Source organism: Anolis sagrei, chromosome 6 (genome assembly GCF_037176765.1).
Source record: "Anolis sagrei isolate rAnoSag1 chromosome 6, rAnoSag1.mat, whole genome shotgun sequence".
NCBI classification, from domain to species: Eukaryota; Metazoa; Chordata; class Lepidosauria; order Squamata; family Dactyloidae; genus Anolis; species Anolis sagrei.
Window position 1 is genome coordinate 106,362,482 of NC_090026.1, and position 23,058 is coordinate 106,385,539.

Here is a 23,058-nt window from a genome sequence, read left to right on the forward strand (position 1 = left end):
ATGAGAGTATTGGCTGTCTGCAAGTATGTTGCACATTGGATGCCCAGATGTTTTGATGTTTTACCATCCTTGTGGGAGGCTTCTCTCATGTCCCCGCATGGGGAGCTGGAGCTGACAGAGGGAGCTCATCCGTACTCTTCCCACATTTGAACCTCCGATCTATCAGTCTTCAGTCCTGCCAGTACAAGGGTTTAACCCATTGCATCCAAGGGCAATGTAAACTCATATAATCCAGTTCAAAGCCGATCATGTGGATTATATGCTTTGATAATCTGGATTATAAGGCAGCGTAGAAGGGGGGCATAGCTCCACCATTTCAATCAAGTTGTAAATCTTGTTATTTTGTAACAGTTTTAGTGTCAAAATCTTTGTTGAGGTCTCATCCTACGCCGTTTTCTTATATATTGGAATTGACACGGTAAGCTGTTATGAGTCCCTCCTCGGAGGTCAAGAAGGACGGGGTATAAATGCTTGAAATAATAATAATAATAATAATAATAATAATAATAATAATAATAATAAGATGTCCTTACTCTCTGAATGACCATAACCCCATTGAATAGTGTAAGTGGCTTTTGCAAACTGATGCATTTTTTAAAAAAATCTGCTATTGTTATCTCATCAATTGTGTTTTCATTATTTAAAATGACAATTTATTCAGAATTGCTTTCAGAACACCTATCAGTATGAGAAACACAGTTCTTTTCTTTGCCGAAATGGTGAAAATGTTGGTTTATAGGTCTTAATATTTAATCATTTTTCCTTCTCTCTGCCTTTGATTCTGCTCTCCTCTGGAATTCTAGGCTTCCTTTTTCCCCAAACACAGTTATGCCTGGCATTAGATTTTATAATAGTTTGCCAGTTTGAACCTTAAAGCCCCATCGGATTTTTACGTCATCCTTTTTTATCACTTTTTCAACCTTATGTACCTACTAGTTTTTTCTGTATAAGAAATAACTTGTATGTGTGTGTGTACATTCCAATGTATCAATACAGTCATTTTGTCATGACAACTCCTCTGTTCAATCTCTCCAGTCTTGCTCCAGACCGAATGTGAGAAATGCCTCCTTCATATTTGGCTCAGTGGGTTCTGTGTTGGGCAGAAGATAAAAAGCAGCTTTTGGGGAAAGCTTCATTTTATATCAACATTTCTTCTTATTTCTTAATGTCTTTATTAATATGCATGTTCCTTTGAGAAGGTCATGGCCGGCAACAATATATTTGATGTTGTAGCTAAATTTTGTCTTGTGTTTTTCACACATACATAAAAAAGCCATTATTTTTCATTGGTAACAGATGGTGCTCATTTTTGCTACCTCTAATTAAATTAAGACAGAAAATTTCATTCCATCACATGGAATGACACCCAAATAGGTCGTAGATCTTATCAGTAAGTATTGAAGATATTGCAAAAGTTGTTGTCGTTATGTTGTTGTTGCTATTGCTGTTGTTGTTGTTGTTGTTGTTTTCTGGATAGGAAGGAAATCTGCATGATTTCATATCATAAGCAGCAGCAAGGAAAACAACAACAACAATGCATAATTAGATTTTCAGAACAGTAAGCATCTTTCAACCCCTTCATATATTTATTCTGTCTTGTTTTTAAGCAAATTCAAATACACTAATGCTTTGTTGCAGGATGTCACCTTTGCAGGGCACAAGTCTTTGTTGGCTACAAAGGTAATTAGAGGGTTAGTTTTCCCTTTGTCCACTCCTGAAGCAACTCAAGATTACCCAGAATATATTGCTTGATCCAATATATTCTGTTCGCTTCTGTTGCAGAGTATAACATATTTTATATTTATAGTGTGCTTATTAGAAGCCAGGCTAATTGGATGCCTGCCTTTTCCTAAAATCCTCTGCCAGCAGTTATTTCCATAAAACCATTAGATAAAAGGAGGCAGCCATTTGGTTATTCATAAAAGGGCAGAATTGTGATCCACACTACCTGACTGGTAACTCATAATCTAGTCCGTGGATTTCAGAAGTGGAAAATATTGTCCCATCACCAGTCTGGTCAACTATAATTCTGGTCAACCTCGAAATGTGAAATGGCAGCAGGAGGAATTTTGTCCTTCATCTGAGACCTCAAAAGACCTTGGGTTAACTCTTCCGGTCTAGTGGTTAAATGCCCATATACCTAGTACAGCTTGGCCTAGGTATAACCTAGCTGGCACCCCCCCCCCCACCCATGTGAGAAGGTAAGTTGCTGACAATTGCGAGAGAAATAAGGTTGAACATTGTAAAAGCCACCCATTGTATGACTATCAGCCACCTCCCAGTAGACTTAAATCAAGGAAAAGCTTCATGAGAACCACTACTCCTCTAAATGTTCCTCCAGCAACAGCAAGAGTATCCCTCTGGGCAGCAAAATCAGGCAATCCCAACTGGATGGTCCCCCGTGAGAGTCTTCCTCCAGGGGCAAACCAAGAATGGGCAACTCGGAAGTCACTGAATAGACTCAGAAGTGGAGTGGGCAGATCAAAAGACAACCTGGCTAAATGGCACTATCTTGAAGAATCCTCCACCTTGTGTGACTGTGGAGCAGAATAAACAACTCAGCATCTGCTTCATGCACAGAGGAAGAACTGTTTAAAGCTACAAACAATGTGGTCGCTATTGCCTGTTGTCGGTTTTAAACTTATTTATTTATGCTATGCTTTTGACATAGATAAATATAGCATGGCCAGTCTATTTTACCTTATATGGTTTATAAAACTGTACATGTGGAAACATTAAAGTTGTGAATTTTGGTTGTGGTGATGGGGATAGTATTCAGATTTTTAGACTTTGGCCCTTATATTTGAAAAGATAGTGTGTATTCAGTATAGTTTTCTTCTAGATCTCCAAGCTTTTGAATTTAGTTAACACTCTGCCTTCTCCCACACAGGCCTGTTTCTCTGCAAGTGAACTTGTGGAGATATTTTTACATGACAGCCATCTATCAGTTTCTAAAGAACACTTCAGACAAATGAGCCCAGCAATCATTCAGCAATTACTAAGCTGTTCTTGCAAGCTTATTGAGTCCAAACATGCAAAACCTCAACCAAAATCTCTGGAAAGTAAGTTGTGTTTTCATATCTTAAATCAAAAGGCTATGTTTTGAAGGCAAAGGAAATAATAAAGTTCAGTTAATAATATGGCTTGCTCTCTAATGGTCTCAATTTGGCAGAGCCAGTTCCAATTAATACTCCATTGTCCTACTTTTTCAGATGCTTTTAAAGTGTCCCAATTTCTTTCTTCTCCTCCCACTTTCGCTCTTTGTTCCAATTAATACTCAGTTGTCCTACATTTCCAAAATGCTTTCAAGTGCTTTTTTAAATGTCCCAATTATTTTCTGCTCCTCCCACTTTCCCTCTTTGTCCTTAACCTATTTCTATTACTAAATTGGGACAGATGGTAGGTGGGCATTATTGCTTATAACACTATCTGAAATAGATCACACCTCAGAAAAGTTTCTTTCTTGGACTACAGCTTCCATTGGTCATGCTATCTGGGGATCATGGGTGGTGTACTATGAAAAAAGTGATTTTCCAAGCTTTGATACACTTTTTCCCTTTTTTAGAAATAAAAAATTGAGTTGCTTTTAACACATGCCTTCTGTCATTTCTCAGTATCTTTTTAGGTGACATGGGAGCTGTGCATATTATTTTCAGTGCTTTTCAGGTGCATCAGTATAACAAAAGAACTGAATCTGTCATTCTCTGCCTGCTGGTTTACCCTTGATCTGTAATCAAGCATTACATTTGCATCCAATTGTACTCTCTATTATGTGACACCAGGCAAAGCTAAGTCATACGTGTATGATTTACTGAATCTTTTCTTGTCAAGTCTGCTTTGATTGTACCTTGCTGAAGGTCAGATTCAACCAGCTTCACTTGTCTCTACCTTTCTCTTCTCTTCTTTGCCTGCCCTACACTACAAGTTTGTCTCGTCTTCATAAAATAGACTATTTCCATTTGGGGATGGATGACTCTATCACTATTCCTACCCTGACATTCTCACTAACAGTAAATCCAGATTCTTTCCATCATAACCAGAATTCTACTTCTTAGACCCCATCTACGGTGTTATATAATCTGGGTTCAGAATGCAGATTAACAGTATTGAGCTGGAGTATATGGCAGTGTAAACTGATATAATGAAGTTCAATGCAATTCAGTCTGCATTATATGAGTCTACACTGACCATTATAATGGAGTTCAAACTGCATTATATGGCAGCATAGATGAGGCCTAGGTGTTGTCTCACCTTACTCCTCAGACCTATTTTGCTGGGTGACAGTTGATCCATGAGGAGATAGTCTATTCTGTTGGCAATCAGGTATGAGTGGGTCCTCCTAGCACTGAAAAATGTTGCAACAACCAAATGCTGCCCCCGAAGTCTTTGTTGCAGCCCCACTCACTGGCTAGAGGAAAGGTAGAAACATCATCCACTAGGCTTGGGTGGTTTCGTTCGTTAATTTCGTAATTCGTTATTAATTCGTATTTAAATTAGCTTACGATCCAATATTGAGCCATGCAGGAATAGTGTGAGGAGTAAATTAGATTCGAAACAATTTTTTCAATTTATTTCGTAATTATTTCGTAATTATTTCGAAATTATTTCGTAATTATTTTGTTATTATTTACGCATGTTTGGTGCAAGTTTTATAGTTGTTGTTTGTTTTATCACACCAACAGTCAACAACAGAGGGAGAGGGAAGCTTCAGAAGTTCCCCCTGTCCCATTTGGAGGTTTTTTTAGCATATTGCGCAATCGCGTCCGCCATTAACGAATCGATTCATTATTATACGAAATTTTGTAAATTTCGAAATTTTTAAAAGGAAAATTTTGGAATTCTTTAAAAAAACGAAACGCGATGGACCCCTAAAAACGAAACGAGTTTAGAAACAATTTTTTCCGTTGTTACCCAGGCCTATCATCCACCCACATCTCAATCTCAAGGAGAACAGACCTCCTTTTCTGAGAACAGCTAGTGCTTGGTAAAGAAGGTCAGAGGGTTTATGATTATGGAAATAGTGCTATAATTATGACAACATAGCAACCATGATCACAAATGAGTTATTGATGTGTAACTTTATGTTATGCATTCATCATTGCATTAGAGAATGGAGTTCACATTTATAAATAAATACATGACATTCGAGAACTTTTTAAAAGCCTAATTACCAAACATTGGTTAAATTAAGTAACTATAGCCATTACCAGAATGCAAACAGTTGGTAATACTTGTGTCATAAAATGGAATATTGCCTAATCTTGAGTCGCCTCTGGCTGAGAAAGGCGGTATACAAATGTGGCAAATAAATAAATAATCTATAACATGAACAACAAAAGTATCCGTGTTACAGATGCCTATCACGCTGCCATTAAAAACAAGGTGCTTGCTAGGATAAATAACAGATAATCACGTTGTAAGTGTACTTTTCTACCATAAGCATGGTTGTCTATATGGGAATTGAAACCCATTTTTTGAGGAATGAGCTCTAAAAGCCTTTTCCCTGGATGGACAAACTTGCTTGTTTTGCTTTCTTTAAAAGTTAAGATTTTTAAGATTTTCAAAACAGCCCTCCCCTCATAATGTTTAGAAAACTATTCTATTAAGTTCTTGTCTGAAAAAGGAACTGAACAGAATTCTAACCCTTCTCTAATTATGATTACTCATTTGTATGAACAGTCAAGCAAAAATCATAAACCTGTTTTTATACGAGAACAAAAGAAAACCGTGGATTCTTTTTTGTCACCTTTGAGTGAGAAATGGCATTTGAAACCTACATTAAATGAAAAGAATGAAAGAAAGGGCAGGGCGGGGGGGGGGGGGGGAGAGAGAAAGAAAATGTATTTAAGTTGCTTGTTCCTTTTTTTTTCACAGAGTATGGCTATAGTACTCTTGCAGTTTTACTGATTACAGTTGGATCTATGTTTGGCACAACTCTCATACTATTCAATTCATGTCAAGAATGCTATACCCTCATTTTACAATTATTTGTGGGATTAGCTGTAGGAACCCTTTCTGGGGATGCTCTGCTGCATCTTATTCCACAGGTAATGTTTGTGTTTTCAAAATCTATTTCCTGTACCTCTAGCAATTTCTCATATATGGAAGATTCACAAATTACTATAAAATCTTACTTATGGCAAAATCTATTCAAAGTATGTTTGCCATTTCTTTTCTCTAAGGGCCCTTTCACACAGCCATATAACTCAGAATATCAAGACAGAAAATCCCACAATATCTGCTTTGAACTGGGTTATCTGAGTCCACACTGCCATATATTCCAGTTCGTGTGTGGAAGGGGCCTAAGGCTGAAGGAATATGACTTGCCCAAGGACACCGTGTGAGTGTCTATAGTTGTGCAGAGGTTTCAGCTCTCCTCTCCCAGAGACCTAGAGCCCTTCCACACAACCCTATATCCCAGAATATCAAGGCAGAAAATCCCACAATATCTGCTTTGAACTGGGTTATCTATCTGAGTCCATACTCAGATAATGTGGGATTTTCTGCTTTGATATTCTGGGATATAGGGCTGTGTGGAAGGGCCCTTAGACTAAATGCACACAAGGGTTATATCCCAGCTCCAGTGAGCAGCATCCTACCCCAGTTTGACCCTGGTAACATCACTTTCACCTGTTTTAATATGAATTGAAAAAGCCACACAGCTCCTCCACCACAATAAAAAGGGTGCTTCTATCATGTTTAAATGTTCATTGTATCAGATGCTTTTAGGCCACATGAGTGCTGCTGGTACATTTTTTTTCATCCAAGCATGTAGGCTGATATATCCATATGTTCATATATAAACTAATAGCCTTTCTTGTTGTCCTGTCATTCTTAACACCCACCTGCACTTACATTGGCTGGCTTGTGTATTGCTCCCTCGCCCTGCTTTACTTTACTTTTCTTTGCATATTTGAATGTGTGGGTACCATGGTCAATGATATCACAAGCCGCTAAGAAGCCTATCTACAAAGTGCTGGGTAGATTCTGTCATTCTATTATGGTCTGAGTACTCTTGTTAATAGGTTGTAAAAGACCCCTAACAACTTGTTATGTTGTCAAGACCCTTTTGACTAGTAACAACTTTTATATTAATAAAGACAGGTACTATTACACATTAAGAAAAATATTTCTCAGCATAACAGTTCTTGAACAGTTAATGGGACTTCTCCTGGCCACAGCCGGGATCAAAAAGTATCTGTTTATTAGCAGAAAGGATCCCATGCTCATATAAATGTCATTTCTGAAGGATGTTATATAAGAAAAATCATTGCAGATCTAGAAGACTTGTTTTCAATTGCATAAGCTCCTTTTCAAGTCCTTGTTATGGTTCATTTGATTTTACAGCTTACCACTGATATATCATACTGATTCTGCCTTGTGATATATTTTAATGCAAGCTTAAGTACACTGCAATGAGAGACGTGGAAAACGTTTTCCACTACCATCTGTACACTAGTACTTGGAATCACATTAATACAATTTCTCCTTTTACTTCTGAGGATTTTTGCCTGCCCCTCTGACACTAATAAGCAATTGAAATGGCAGCTCTTTGTGTACCAAGGCCAAGGTCAGACTAACATTATTGTAAGTTAAGACAAAGCGCTGGCACATCAGTCACTAAGATTTATACTTAATATTTGGTAGCTTTTGCAGGGTGTTTTAGAATTGCGGTTCCCATAAGCATTTTTTAAAATGTTTACCTTAATTTTTAATCTAAAATGAGAACATGTCTTCATTGAAACATTTCATGCAATTAACACATGCCTGTAAAAGGATTCTACAATACAACAGTGCAAGGATATTGTCTAGGGGCAAAGAGGAGTCTTTAATGGATTTTTGATTATAAAACAGAACAATTATCTTCAATTATCAAAAATGCACCAAAAGCAAAGTGCAGGAAGAGAAAAGAACTTTTCTTTCTCCATTTCTCCAAAGAACCATATCAGGGAAAGAATAATAACAGGATTACTGATCTCTAAGCAGAATCCTGTGCATGTCTGCTTAGAAGTAAGTCCTAATAACCAGTGAGATACTTCCACTAGAAACTCTTGCATCCACTCCAAATGCAAAACCCTCCAGAACAATCCTTTCATGCCAAGGAGGGGGTTCAGCTGGAGGGTAGACCAAGAATATCTCAGTTCTGCTGACACTGGACACTAATTATAGGTATAGGATTGCAGCCCTAATTACTTAAACAATTTCAATATAATCAGGCATTTTTATTGAAATAATAGGGCAGAGCCAGCACAATATATCAGTTTGAGTATTAAACTATGGGGCCATCTACTCGTGCCAAAAATGACAGTGCTGATCCAGCAAAGGGTAATTGGGATCAGTGCCATTGCTGACTGCATTGCAGGCCATTAAGTCAGCTCAGGTCCTGTTGGATCGGAGCTGGCCAGCAGATGGAGGGCAACTGCCAATCTGACCTTGCCCAATCAATCTGGTCTGAGTAGCAACCACTGTAGCATCTGTAGACACTAGTCAGAGTGAGAAAATTATGTCAGAGATGGAAGTAGGGGAGAAGGGAGAGATTCCTTCTTTTTCCCCTCTCTTCTCCATCATGTCATCACTCTATCATTACTACAGGTACCGAGTGGTAATCACAGCCATTTTCATGCTTGGTAGGAGAAGGCAAGTGCCATCCCCTATCTCTGGGCTTACCAGGGAAAGCAGGATGGTGATGTGAACAGTCACAACCACTACTGAATTGGAAGCAGCTCAACTGCTTGATCATGGGGGGACCTTGCCTTCGACAAGGTCCCCCATGACCTTCTAGCAAACAAACTAGTCCCTTGTTGGCTAGGCAAAACTACGGTTAGATGGATCTGTAACTGGGTAAATGGACAAACCCAGAGGGTGCTCACCAATGCTTCCTCTTCATCCTGGAAAGAAGTGACGAGTGGAGTGCCGCAGGGTTCCATCCTGGGCCCGGTCCTGTTCAACATCTTTATTAATGACTTAGATGAAGGGTTAGAAGGCATGATTGTCAAGTTTGACGACACTAAATTGGGAGGGATAGCCAATACTCCAGAGGACAGGAGCAGAATTCAAAATGATCTTGACAGATTAGAAAGATGGGCCAAAACTAACAAAATGAAGTTCAACAGTGACAAATGCAAGATACTCCACTTTGGCAATAAAAAACGAAATGCAAAGATACAGAATGAGGGACGCCTGGCTCGAGAGCAGTACGTGTGAAAATGATCTTGGAGTCCTTGTGGACAACAAGTTAAACATGAGCCAACAATGTGATGTGACGGCAAAAAAAGCCAATGGGATTTTGGCCTGCATCAATCAGAGCATAGTGTCTAGATCTAGGGAAGTAATGCTACCCTTCTATTCCGCCTTGGTTAGACCACACCTGGATTATTGTGTCCAATTCTGGGCACCACAATTCAAGAGAGATATTGACAAGCTGGAATGTGTCCAGAGGAGGGTGACTAAAATGATCAAGGGTCTAGAGAACAAGCCCTATGAGGAGCGGCTTAAGGAGCTGGGCATGTTTAGCCTGAAGAAGAGAAGGCTGAGAGGAGATATGATAGTCATGTATAAATACATGAGATGAAGTCACAGGGAGGAGGGAGCAAGCTTGTTTTCTGCTTCCCTGGAGACTAGGACGCGGAACAATGGCTTCAAACTACAAGAGAGGAGATTCCATCTGAAAATGAGGAAGAACTTCCTGACTGTAAGAGCCGTTCAGCAGTGGAACTCTCTGCCCTGGAGTGTAGTGGAGGTTCCTTCTTTGGAAGCTTTTAAACAGAGGCTGGATGGCCATCTGTCAGGGGTGCTTTGAATGCAATATTCCTGCTTCTTGGCAGGGGGTTGGACTGAATGGCCCATGAGGTCTCTTCCAGTTCTATGATTCTATGTTTCTAACTGTTTACACTGGCCCAAAAATGGGCAAGGTCTCGAGCTTCAGAGAAATTTCTCCTACGTTAAGGAGAATGAACCCAGTATGATGTGTGGATGTCATGAAGTCAAATCACTCCTGAACTGACTCACATGACCTATATAGATGGGCCCTATGACTCTGAAGACTAGGGTTTAAATCTCTGTTTGGCCATGGAAACCCACCGAGTGGTCTTGGACAAGTCACACTCCCAGAGTCTCAGAGGAAAGCAAAGGCAAATCTCTTTAAACAAATCTTGCCAAGGAAACCCTGAAATGGCTTTGCCTGAGGGTTACCATAAGTCAGGAATGACTTGAAGGCACACAAAAACAAAACATATAAACAAAACTTTATAAAATGCATCAAGTCAGCTGATAACAGCAAGTGTAACCAGTCTCAAAAATAGTACTTTTCAAATATACCCACCCACTCACCCATCCATCACTTTATTTATATCCCACTTTCTCCCACGCCTGAACTCAACATTACTTACAAAAAGACAAAACACACACACACACAATGAGCTAATACATACAAAATTGAAATTAAAGGAACACTGAATAACAACCGAATTACAGCTATTTACTATTATAGTATCTATATAAATAAAAATGTAATGTTCGTTTGTGGGATTAACATAACTCAAAAACCACTGGATGAATTGACACAAAATGTGGACACAATACACCTGTCAGGCCAACGAGTGACTATCACTCATAAAAAACTGAGTTTAAAACCCAAAAATTAAAAAAATGCATTACAACACATGCACAAAACCACACATACACACATATATATGCAAACACACATATATACACATATGCACAAATACACACACAAAACACATATACACAGACTGGGCCACAGCAACGCGTGGCAGGGGACAACTAGTTTTAAATAAAGATTAAAACAGTGCAGTGCCTTAAAAGGTCCTTCTCTCGTTAAAAATCAATTTCCCAAAGGTTTACTGAACAATAAAAGTCTTGAGCCAGTTGGTATGCAACTCAACCAACACAGAAGAGTAGAACAAGGTGGCCCATTGTACTATTATTAATTGTGTAAAACTCTGCAAAGCATCCTTTTCCTCTGTATAATTGTGCTGTTGGGTGTTTCAAGATGACTATTGATTTAACTGAAGTTCAGGATGCTTCTACATTTACAATATAATCCATCTTGGAACTGAATAAACTGAACAGGTTTTGTTGTGTGGTGCCTACACAAACAGTAGAGGAAACATTTTGAGGCTGGGACAGAGGCCATAATATCGACCAATTGCAGATCAGAACCAAAACAGGGAATCGTATCTGCAGCTAGACAGTTGGGTTGTTGTAGGCCATGTTCTAGAGGCATTTTCTCCTGACGTTTCGCCTGCATCTATGGCAAGCATCCTCAGAGGTAGTGAGGTCTATTGGAAGTAGGAAAATGGGTTTATGTCTGTGGAATGACCAGGGTGGGACAAAGGACCTTTGTCTGCTGGAGCTAGGTGTGAATGTTTCAACTGACCACCTCGATTAGCATTTAATGGCTTGGAAGTGCCTGGGGGGAATCTTTTGTTGAGAGTGATTTGATGTGCCTGATTGTTTACTCTCTGTTGTTTTGCTGTTGTAATTTTAGAGTTTTTTAATACTGGTAGCCAGATTTTGTTCATTTTCATGGTCTCTTCCTTTCTTTTGAAATTGTCCACATGCTTGTGGATTTCCATGGCTTCTCTGTGTAGTCTGACATGGTGGTTGTGAGAGTGGTCCAGCATTTATGTGTTCTCAAATAATATGCTGTGTCCAGGTTGGTTCATTAGGTGCTCTGCTATGGCTGATTTCTCTGGTTGAAGTAGTCTGCAGTGCCTTCCATGTTCCTTGATTCGTGTTTGGGCGCAGCTAGACAACTGTCATGAAATGTGGGGTTGCTTTTTTAACCACTCCAGTGAGATGCACTGATGTGCAGATCCAACTATCGGTTTGTGATTAGTGCTGGACTGTGGCAGGGCACAAGAAATGGGTGGAAACTGCAAGTTCCCATGAGAATGATGTGGTGGGGGGTAACTATCCACCTGCATGCTTACCTTCCAGCCAGCTGTGTTTTGGTGATTTTAAACTGCTTCAGCACTAATAGTGTTCTTACTAATGCTCCACATTTTCCAGTCTTGATTTTGAGGCAAACATGAGATATGCTAGGGTCAGCTGAAGCATTTGTTTTTGGTTTATTCTGGACTTTCTGGTGTGTTTTTCAACATGCCGTTTCTGGCTTGATGCACACTACACCATGCATTAGGAGTGGCTAGCATGTCCTTGAACTGCATTTTATGGTCAGTGTAGAAGGATTCCAAGTTGCATTTCTTGTTTTAAAAAGCAAGGTCAGATATCATGACAAATTACAAGATAATTATCAATTTATTTTAACTCTAGGTTCTTGGTTTACATACACACAGTGTTCAAGAGAATGGGAAGTTCTATGAAGGCAAAGAACACATTTGGAAGATGCTGGCTTTGATTGGAGGAATTTATGGATTTTTTCTTATTGAAAAAGGATTTGTTCTTTTGATGTCACCACATGAGCATGTAAGTTTAGCCATTCTTTTTTACTTCTTTTTATTCCTTAAAGATTAATTGTGAACTCCATATCTGGTGAGAAGGACATATATTTCCTGCAGGGCCACATATAGCCATTCTCTGGCCAAGGGAAGAGATTGAAGAACACATAGTATCTATTCGTATGTTTATATAGCTATTTGCATGGCAATTACAGTAGACTCTCGGGGCCCTTCCACACAGCCATATATTCCAGTTCAAAGCAGAAAATGTGAGATTTTATTCAGCTGTGTGGAAGGGGTCTCAGTTAAATGGAACTCAAGCAATGAACGAAGAAATCAAAGAAATAATATACTTTAAATGAAAATGAAAATAAAATATGTTTAACTGAAATGTTACATTAAGTTTGCCTTTATTGCTCTTAATTTGCTTTTAATTACTGTATTTCAATATTAATTTCAAGTCAGTACAGAGTTTATGGTATGATATAGTATGGAGCATAAAATTAATTACGTTGATTTCTAACAGTAACTCTCAAGCAACCAGAAACTACATTATCAGTATACCAATCCCCGTGGGTGCCTCTTTAACTAAGAGTCTAGTATATGTTATATTTAGGGACCTTCCTGGGTTTCCCAGGGAAGTAAGTGACTGAAGAAGATGCACAATAGGTGCTGAATGGGTCACAGTCAATAATGCTTCCGCACGCACATAAAAGATGTATGCAGGCATAAGTTGGATTCATATCTGCATTGTTGTGTGTGTTACCAAGATAGTGCCAGCCAATATGAGTAGAGACATTTTGTAAAATCTCGTTTTAGTTAAAGGGATTCCCAGTATTAATTTTACATTGATGAAAAGCATTAATTTTATTTATTTATTTATTTATTTATTTACTTACTTACTTACTTACTTACTTAAAATTTCAAGGTGAAGAAATGACCATATACTATATACTCATGTACTGGTTGACTTCATGTATAAGCAGAGGGTAGATTTGGGAGATAATATTGTATGTATTTTTCTATGATTCATGGATAAGTCAAGGTTAAAACTTCCTGGTATGCAATAATGCATATAGGGAACATTCTTGGGAAGAACTAAAAAAGAGGAGAAAATCTGTTTATGTGAGGGATTACACTGGGAGTGTAAATTGTCTTAAAATGTCTACATCTGTACAAATACAGATAGGAAAAGAAATATACATGCAGGAAAAGAATGTGAACACAGCTTGGGGGAAAGGAAAGGGCAAGGAAAGCAACTTGCACCTATTATGGACCCAGCACAAAGCCAGTCCTCTTTATCTCTTTATCTCAATATGCCCAACTTGGTTTTGAAATATTTTGTGACATTTTTGATTATGCTCAAATTTTGAAGCCTGCTTTTTTGAATTACTATACAGATTCATCTCCCGTCTTTAGTTTCAAAAGTCATTTTTAATTACATGGTCATTATCTTTTCACAGTTCTAAATAAATCTCATTTTTTTCATCTCCTATTATTGTGTTTCTCTTATTATGATTAAACCCGTTCTTAAATTGCACATAAGCAGATTAGTTAAGATCTTTGCTATGCTTACTAGGACAAACCCTATAATTATTGATAGATAGCAAAATTAAATATCCATAGGAGCAGCAGAGGTTTTGGTAGTAAAATTTAGTTTCTAGGGTAACAGAGACTAGAAAATATGTGTCACTTGCTCTAGATTTCTTAGAGAGGTCAAACAAGGTGGCCTACAGAGTCCTACTACCTCATTTTACGTAAGTACTTAACTTACCAGAAATCTCCCTTCACACTAATGTAGCAAATCAGGAGTGACAACAATCTATTTATGTCCAAGATCCTTTATTGTGCTTGCACAGTACAACTTACAGAGCTAGTGTGCTATAGAATTTTCCTTTGTTGGACTTAAGACCAAGGTTTGTATTCCCACTAAACCATGGAAACCTGTTGGATGGCCTTGAGCAAGTCACTCTCTCTCAACTTTGTTATTGTTGTTTGCTTTCAAATTGCTTGTGATGTATGACAACTCTAAGGTGACCCCATCGCCAGGCTTTAATGGTTGAGGCCAGGCCCGTAGCCAGGATTTCGTTTCGGGGGGGGGGGGGGGCTGAATTTTTTTCAGGGGGGTTCAGGGGGGCTGAGTTTCGGGGGGGGGGTGAGTCTGAGTGAAAGAGGGTCTAGCCTAGCAAACCTTTTGTATCATTACCCCAATACCCCCATGCATATGGGATATATTGAGTATGGTGATCAGATCATGATATGAATAAACATAACAGTTTAAATAATGCACCAGTAAGGCCTTTTCGCGAACCACCATGAGAATTTGGGGGGGGGGGGGCTGAAGCCCCTCAAGCCCCCCACCCCCGGCTACATGCCTGGTTGAGGCTAAGAAAGGGTCACTTATTCAAGGTCACCCAGTGGGCTTCCATGGCTCAGTGGAAGCTTGAAATCTGATCTCCAGAGCTTTATCCAACACTACACCATGTTGGATCTCTTCTCTTAGCCTAAGGAAGACTATAGCAAATCTCTGAATAAATCTTGCCCAGAAAAACAACATGATAGTGCCTGTTTGTTACATAATGTCCTTGCTTATCAAATTCTGTATCTGTCAACATGTTTTTTTATTATTATATCATGCAAAGGGAATGCAGTGCCTGTTTCTACAATCCCAGTGAATAAAGTGATACATTGAGATATACAACCACGTTCTGGAATCAATTTGGTTAGTTTCAGCTACACTAAATCCACCAAATTAATTGTGGAATAATGAACAAACACATAGGTACATCCATTTAATTCAATGGAGCTACTTCAGTTGGAACTTATAGTAACTTTTAGTTCATGTGAAATGCCTACCCTTGTGGAACTGCACTTCTACAGCCAAGAACTGAACACATTTGTTCCACAATTGCCAAAAGCATACAATTGCATGTCTAAATAAACTTACACAGGTTTATAACACCCACAGGATTGGAACCTGTAAATTATCTTTGTTTTCCTCTTTTAAAACAAATAATATGCAAGTGTGAATTGTTGTCAAGTTGAAGGATTTGGAAAATTCTCACCATAACAATTTATTTTTTCAATCCAATTAGCCCAGTCCAGAAGATTCTGGTTCTCCAAACAAGAAGGCAGTCAGTAGGGAACGTAAGTATTAAAAAAAGAGAAAGGAAACTAAATTCCAAATAATCAATGCATAATTTAAAATAGGCTTGTCAGTATAAATATGAATTAGTGTTCTCTCTGTACAGTACTACATCTTCCCCTGCAGTTCCGCCTGACATAATTATATAAGCAAGCCTTTCCTTAAATATTTATTTCTACCAAACCACCCATCTGAGCATGAGACACATCATACTGCCTTTGGTATGGCATCTGTTTTCCAAGTGTTATACAAACAACTTCTGAGTATATAGTCACAGCAAAACCTTCAGAATTACTATCAAAGTAATTTCCAGATTTTTAAAAGTTTGCTTAAACTTTATCATGGTTTCATTTATGCATAAATATGTGTGATATTAAATGCAACCATGAAATCAGCCGATAACCCAAGGATTTGAAGCCCTATTCTCAATACTCGCCTTACCTTTAGTCAGAATGAGATGTTTGCTTTACACAGCAGATTTAGAGGGATTATGTAAATGCAGCAAATGAGAAATAAAGTCATAGTTTTGTATTTTTTACTGCCAGAGACAAAAAATGAAATTCTAGAACCAAAATAATTAAGTTGGTTTGACATGTGATATTACGTACCTTGACATTGTGGATAATGATGCCATTTCCTGCTGTGCTTCAGGCAACAATATGTCTTGGGTAAGCCCCACATATTTCAATGGTCATCTTACTGAATTTTCTCCATGCTAGTTTCTTAACCCAGCAGATGGGACTTGGGGAAATTAAAACAAATGAAACAGATGAATAAGTTATGTGCATGGGAGGTGACTCAGATCCAGCAGCAGAGTTTTATGTAGTGCCTGAACAAATATTAGGTCTTGGGATAGAGAGATCACTATTCTTTGCTGTTCACCTTGAATGGTTGATATACAACTAGCCTTTAAAAAACTGTCTAACTTGGTACCTCTACCTAGGAAACAAAAGTTATTCTAGTCAGGTTGATTTATTAAATGGGTTACTTTCCAGAATTCTTATTACACAGAGTTCAAGGGTTAAGGAATAAAATCATTATATGATTTAAGCAAAGTTGAATGTATATTCTAGGGACTTCATTTTGCATTCTTAGAACACAAGCTATATATACTTATGTAAAAGTACTGTTATCAACTGAATCCACTTCTAGGAAAGGAACAGTACCACATATTGCAACTTAAAGCAATGTTAAAAGAATAATGTTTACTTTTCATCTGTTTTTACAATAACCTATATTGATCCATGTTATTGTATGCATCATTCCTCATGTCATCTTTATGGCTATTTTCAGCTATAGAGCTATAGCTATAGCTCTATGGCTATAGCTATAGCTCTATGGCTATAGCTATATAGCGATTCAGCTATAGAGCATCTCGTGCCTTTTTTGTAAGCCATCCTGAGTCCCCCCTCGGGGGTTGAGAAGGGCGGGGTAAAAGTACCCGAAATAAATAAATAAATAAATAAATTTCATATTACTGAATTATCTTGCTTATTTAATGGGGCATGTACACACATGCACATGAGTTCCCTTGGAAGAATGTGTTCAGAGCAGATTTGCCATTGCATCCCTCTGAGGCTGAGAGAATAGCACTTGGCTAAGGTCATCCAGTGAGTTTCTTTGTCTGAGCAGGGATTGAAACCAGAATCATAATCCAACTCTCAAACCCACTACATTATATTGGCTCTCTTTATCATACAAACACTTTTAATAAAATTAATATATGGCAGCTGAGACCAGATGAACACCAATATCAGTGAAGTTCATTATCTTAGTCTTGTTAACAAACTTTCAATCAGATAATTTTACAACATGACCTCTACATATTTTGGCTGGAATCTTCTGCAAATTTCTTAATACAATATAATAGACTTAGTTTCCACTTTGAGGCGTAACTGTCTCTTTTCTTCAGTCCTAGTTTCCACGCTATTATCTTAATCCATCTCTGAATGTTTCCATGGTGTTCAGTCATCACATCCTAATAATAATAATAAAAGCATGGTATAATCATTTGTTCCAATCTAATTGTGCTTTTTATTTGGGATAATTATATAAAATATATTCTCTTTGTTTCTTTTTTCTCATAATCTTTCTACATAAAAGTGAAAAAGAAAGAAGCAATTTATTTTCCCTGCCCCTTGGGTACAACCAGAATAGAAAAAACTACTAGTTTACAAATGATAGATATGACCCAATCCCCTACTCTATAGTTTCAAGAACAATTTATGAATTGTGGTGCGAATGTAATGTTTGCAAAAATGCATCTCTGCATTATGTAAATTGTTTGTTGAAGGTTTTCTGAAATCCCTTTATTATTTTCAAATGTGATTGAATTTTACATGAGAAGGGCTTTGCCATAAGCTACACTTTATTGATGGATATAGAATCAGCTTGTGCACATTTTTCCTGCTTTAATAAATAAGATCAATTCAGGTTTTCCAGGCCCTTAAGGTACAAAATATCAGGTCATGTTGCTTCTATCTTGTTTAACGTTACATTTATCATCTCCCTTTTTCTTTTCCCTCCAGTAGTTGTACTCAATTCATGGCAAGAGAAAACAACTGTGTGCAAATCTTCAACTCAGCTAATAAAGCAACAGCTTGCTATGATTTGCCAGGCTTCATTTGTTTGCTACAGCTTGCAAAGACTCTACAGGGGTTTGCGCAAATTGTTAATTCATATTTTAATATAATACTGTAGTTTTTCAATTCTAAGACTCACTTTTCCCCATATAAACATCTGTAAAAATGGGAAGCATCTTAGAATTGCAAGTGCTTTTTTCTATATATAAACAGAGCTTTTTTCCCATTGGATTGAACGAGAGGACATAGTTCTTTTTAAATTGTTATTATGCACTGTCTTTATGTTTAAATGCACTTTAATGTTTTTGCTTTATTAATGTATGTATTTTTACGGCATCGAATTGTGTCGACTGTGTATACCACCCTGAGTCGCCTCCGGGCTGATATGGGCGGGATAGAAATAATGTAAGTAAGTAAATAAATAACTGATGGTACTGAAATTAGTACCTTAGAATCAGAGAAATACAGTATATATTTGGTACAATATATATTTATGCATTTAATTAGCTTCATCTTTCCCTCCCATTTGTTGTGGCACAAGGACTTATACTCCATTCTGTAGGTATTAGAACTGTAAACCCAGGCCCCTTCTACACTGCTATATAACCCAGATTATATAATCCAGTGTAGATCCAGCCCCAAATTGCATCCATTCTGGAAGGTCAACCCAAAAGAGTTCATATTTGCATTACCCAATTGGCAAAGACATAAAGCTGTAATACAATGATTCCTCCAGTATAAGATGAGTACAATTGAACTTTCTGTCTTGCATTCTCCTTGCATACCACTATTAGCAGGGTTGACATATAATATCTTGATTAGTAACCACTGATATACTATTAGCCATTTCTTCTGTTTTTAATTTCCTACTATTCACCATTGTTAATATTTACCATTAGTCTTAGCCACCAGCATACTCACTGATGAGGAATGCTAGGAGATGCAATCCTGCAATGTTAAGAGGGCCACGTTTTGTCTAACCCTGATCTACACCAAATGGCTACTTATAGTTTGCACTATGAGCAAAACTCCACATTGGAACAGAGTGGTCTGAGGTTAATAGCTTATGATTAATATTGCAGTCCTGCCTAATGACTGCAGTTATTTTTGTCTGCTTCCATGTGGTCTGTCTTTAGCCAGTATCCTTGAATCAAAGTAAATAATTTCCCTGCTTTCCATCTAGCCTGCACTTGCTGCAGTGTGCAAAACCCCTCCTGCTTGCCAAGTATAAAGTATGAGGGCATTCTGTTCTGTCCTTTCGTCTAAACGTTGTATATATAAACTTAGAAAACAGCATTGTGTTTTACTTGTTAAGGTTTGAGCTGAGCTAAAATGAATTTTCTTTTGCACATTTTTGTGTTTTCTTTCTTGTACTCTGTAATATATCTTTAAAGAGCTGTTTGAGCTGAGGACATCTAGGTTTAGTTTTCTAAGTTGGCAAAGAAATCTAGTATGCCTGCCAATATTATTTAGCTCCAAGTGTTCCCAGGCAAATAAGAGGAACTTTCTGATTACAGTGTTTTTATTATTATTATTTGCAGTGTTTCCCTTTATAATCGTTTAGAAATTTTCAGTTTATGGCAGAAAAAATATCTTCACTGTCGTTCTAAAACAGTGGCCCAGGGGGAGGCATTCCTGCAGTAACATAACAGGAACACTCCATGACTTGTTAGAACATTAATATTATCTCATATGCTCTCATGTAGCCTGAGCTTCTTCATCATTTTTCCTGAGAACTTAATCACAAGGAGCTGACGAAAATGAGGGAAAGCGGGAGAAAGGGTAGCGTTTCTGACTCAAGCATCTGCTTAATTCCCATCACATGGGCATGCAATGACCCCTCACAATTTAAGGAGACCAGCTCACTTTTTAACACAGGCATCCTTTAAGGCAGCACTGCCTTCAAGACCCTTCCACTGCAGCAGACTTAAGGCATTTTTCTTAAGTTGGCACTTCCCATTGGATCGTTTGCACTCAAGACCTTTTCACTAAAGCAGAGTTTAAGAAGCTTTCCTAAAGCGGCACTTTCCCTGGGATCCTGTACCTTCAAGACCCTTCAATTGAAGCAGGTTTAAGGCATCTTTCTTAAGGTGGCACTTTCCATGGGATTGTTTGCACTCAAGATCCTTCCACTGAAAGAGAAACACCTTTCTTAAGGCGGCACTTCCCCTAGGGTCGTTTGCACTGAGATTTCCTCCCATTTGTCCCTCCAGGACTTTGATTATTTCTCTTTAAAAAAAAAAAAAAAACATCACCTCGGATCATAGAAAGTGATTTTAAATTAACCCTAATCTTTCCCAGAGCCCTTGCATTGGATTTTAATTCTGTTCTTATTGATGCTGTTCAATATGTTTTTATTGGTCTTTTATGTGATTGATTAATATGATTGACAGTTTTATATTATTTAATTGTATTGCTTAATTTATTGTATTGTATGCCATTGAATATTTGCCTTTCCTTATTGTAAGCTGCCCTGAGTCCCAGAGAGGAGATAGGGCAGGATATAAATAAAGTGTGTTGTTGTTGTTGTTGTTGTTGTTGTTGTTGTTGTTTGCATTAACAATTGTAAGAAATGGTTTTAAATTAACTCTGATCTTTCCCCAAGCTTCTGCATTGGTGATCTGGGGAAATGGGCATTTCAACTCCTCCCACACACAGTGTCATTGTTTTAGGGTTGCAAGTGGGCAACAAAAGCAGGTAACAGGTATTAACATCACACAGGGAAATTGGCCATTTTGACTACCTCTATGTGGGTAATTTAAAAATAAGTCAATTGCCAACCGGCTTAGGAATAACTGGAAAAACCAACACCTTAGAAACAGCAAAATACCTCAACCTCACAGTTAAAGCTTGTGTTGTGTGAAGGGTACTGTGGGTTGCCATTTCTTAAATGTGTAGAAACGCTGATTTTACTGTGTGTGATGAAGTTATTAAGTAAATTTGAAAATTTCTACTGACTGAGGAACCCAATGAAAGTGGAGAACAATGAATTTTTCAAAATACTTAATTTTCTTGATCTAGGAGAGCACTTCTCTAGGAATTTCTATTTGCACACCTATTGTCTCATACAGGATCAGCAAATGGAAGTTGCAGTCCAACAGCATCTGAAGAGCTACCCCTGAAGGGAACAATTGAGTTCTTTGCAGTTAATGCACTTTTTAAAAGGAAGCTTTTAAAAAATAAAACAAGTATTGGTTTGCATATTTTTGATCTATAGTAGAAGCATCTTAAAACCAAAACCATAGGCCCATGGTGTATTCTATACAAGTGAACTGAAACCTAAAAGATAAATGGCGGTAACTAGCTAATTGTGTAATGGTCATAGTTTTAGCATTAATTTTGCATTTTGGTTTGAGGTTGTATTTTATAGTGGTGAGTCACCCTGGACAAAACCTAGATAGAAAGACATGATTTTAAAAATAGCAAGAAAACAAAATTGATATATAAATGACTTCTGGGTTATATTGTACATATTATTAAACTTACTCTGAATTTTATTCTTTTAGGCCAAGGGATTAGTTTGTTAGCCATTATGATTCTGGTTGGCGACAGTCTTCACAATTTTGCTGATGGCCTGGTAATAGGTGCCGCATTTTCATCATCAACGGAAATGGGTGCAACCACAACCATTGCCATATTGTGTCATGAAATTCCCCATGAGATGGGTAAGTGAAGTCAAATCTTTCTATTGTCAGCACAACTAGGTTCTTTCCTTCCTGAAAGACATAATACAGTATGACCCCTGTAACCCACCTTAAGCAACAAGGAGAGGTGAATAAGAAAAAAAATATATTATTATCATTATTATTTGTTTCTGAAATTAATGTGGAAACAGGAAAACATGGAGAATAGCAAACCCTATGAAAATGAATGTCTTATGACAAAAATACCATAGAGTCATGCTGGAGAGCCTAGACCCATTCTCTGTGGGTGATAGGTACTTTGATTTTGTGTGGACATGAAACAAAGGAAAATAACCCTATTGAAATGAAAACATATACATCTATAGCCCACTTAATGTGATCCTTCAGGTATATAAACTTGCTAAATATCCAGATTTTCTGCATAAATACCCCAAGACTAGGACGCAGGACTAAGCTAAGTGTATACAGGGCAATTAGAGAAATTGCTTCCAAGGTTCTTGAGTTTATTGTTGTGGTTTACTAATTGCTTGAATGTGTTCTAGTTCCGTTTTCAATCTACTTAAAAAATTTAAATGTTTTTTTCTGTTTTCTTTGAAGTTTGTTATTAGCTGTTTTTGAAGGAATGGCAGAATATTTGGTTAATAACAAATAAACACAAATGAAATACTTTGACATGCCTACACGCTGAGAAAAAACTGAAATTTGATTATGTTGTCACATATGGAAGCATTGCATGATTTTTTTAAATACAGAAAATATTATCTAGATTGGCTGCTATTGCAAAACAGTACCACTGCTTTATCGACCAATAAATATTTTATGCTTCTCTTTCCTCTCTCTCCCCAGGAGATTTTGCTGTTCTCTTAAGTATGGGCCTTTCTTCAAAGATTGCCATTTTAATGAACTTCATAAGTGCCCTGACTGCTTTCATTGGACTTTATATTGGCCTTTCAATATCAACAGATCCTCGCATTCAAAACTGGATATTTACTGTCACTGCTGGGATGTTTTTGTATTTGTCATTAGTGGAAATGGTAAGTAATGCAGCCTCTTTTATTGCCCTTTAGTCCTTTAAATGACTTTTTTCAGATGATAAAAGTTGATTATAAAATACCAGATTGCAATCAATATGTTAAGTGGCAGAGAGGGTTGTCATTAACATGACAATTGAACACTGTCAGATAATCACTTCTTTTCTGCCTACACCCACTACCAAAATGCATAACATGATTAATACACCAAAAAAGGCTGGTGATCATCTCCAT

The 23,058-nt window shown here is 37.7% G+C and overlaps 1 protein-coding gene across 2 annotated transcripts in view; it reads left to right on the forward strand.

Annotated features, from left to right (window-relative positions):
• Positions 1-23,058, forward strand: part of SLC39A12 (solute carrier family 39 member 12) — a 42,150-nt gene that overhangs the window by 14,063 nt on the left and 5,029 nt on the right. Inside the window, exons 6-11 of one of the 2 annotated variants that reach the window (XM_060783351.2) lie at positions 2,891-3,062; positions 5,875-6,047; positions 12,298-12,450; positions 15,518-15,569; positions 21,656-21,814; positions 22,640-22,827. In XM_060783351.2, the coding sequence (XP_060639334.2) occupies positions 2,891-3,062; positions 5,875-6,047; positions 12,298-12,450; positions 15,518-15,569; positions 21,656-21,814; positions 22,640-22,827 (897 nt within the window). Of the gene's footprint in view, positions 1-2,890; positions 3,063-5,874; positions 6,048-12,297; positions 12,451-15,517; positions 15,570-21,655; positions 21,815-22,639; positions 22,828-23,058 lie in introns of those variants that run through there. The other variant, XM_067470325.1, reaches the window with a different exon arrangement.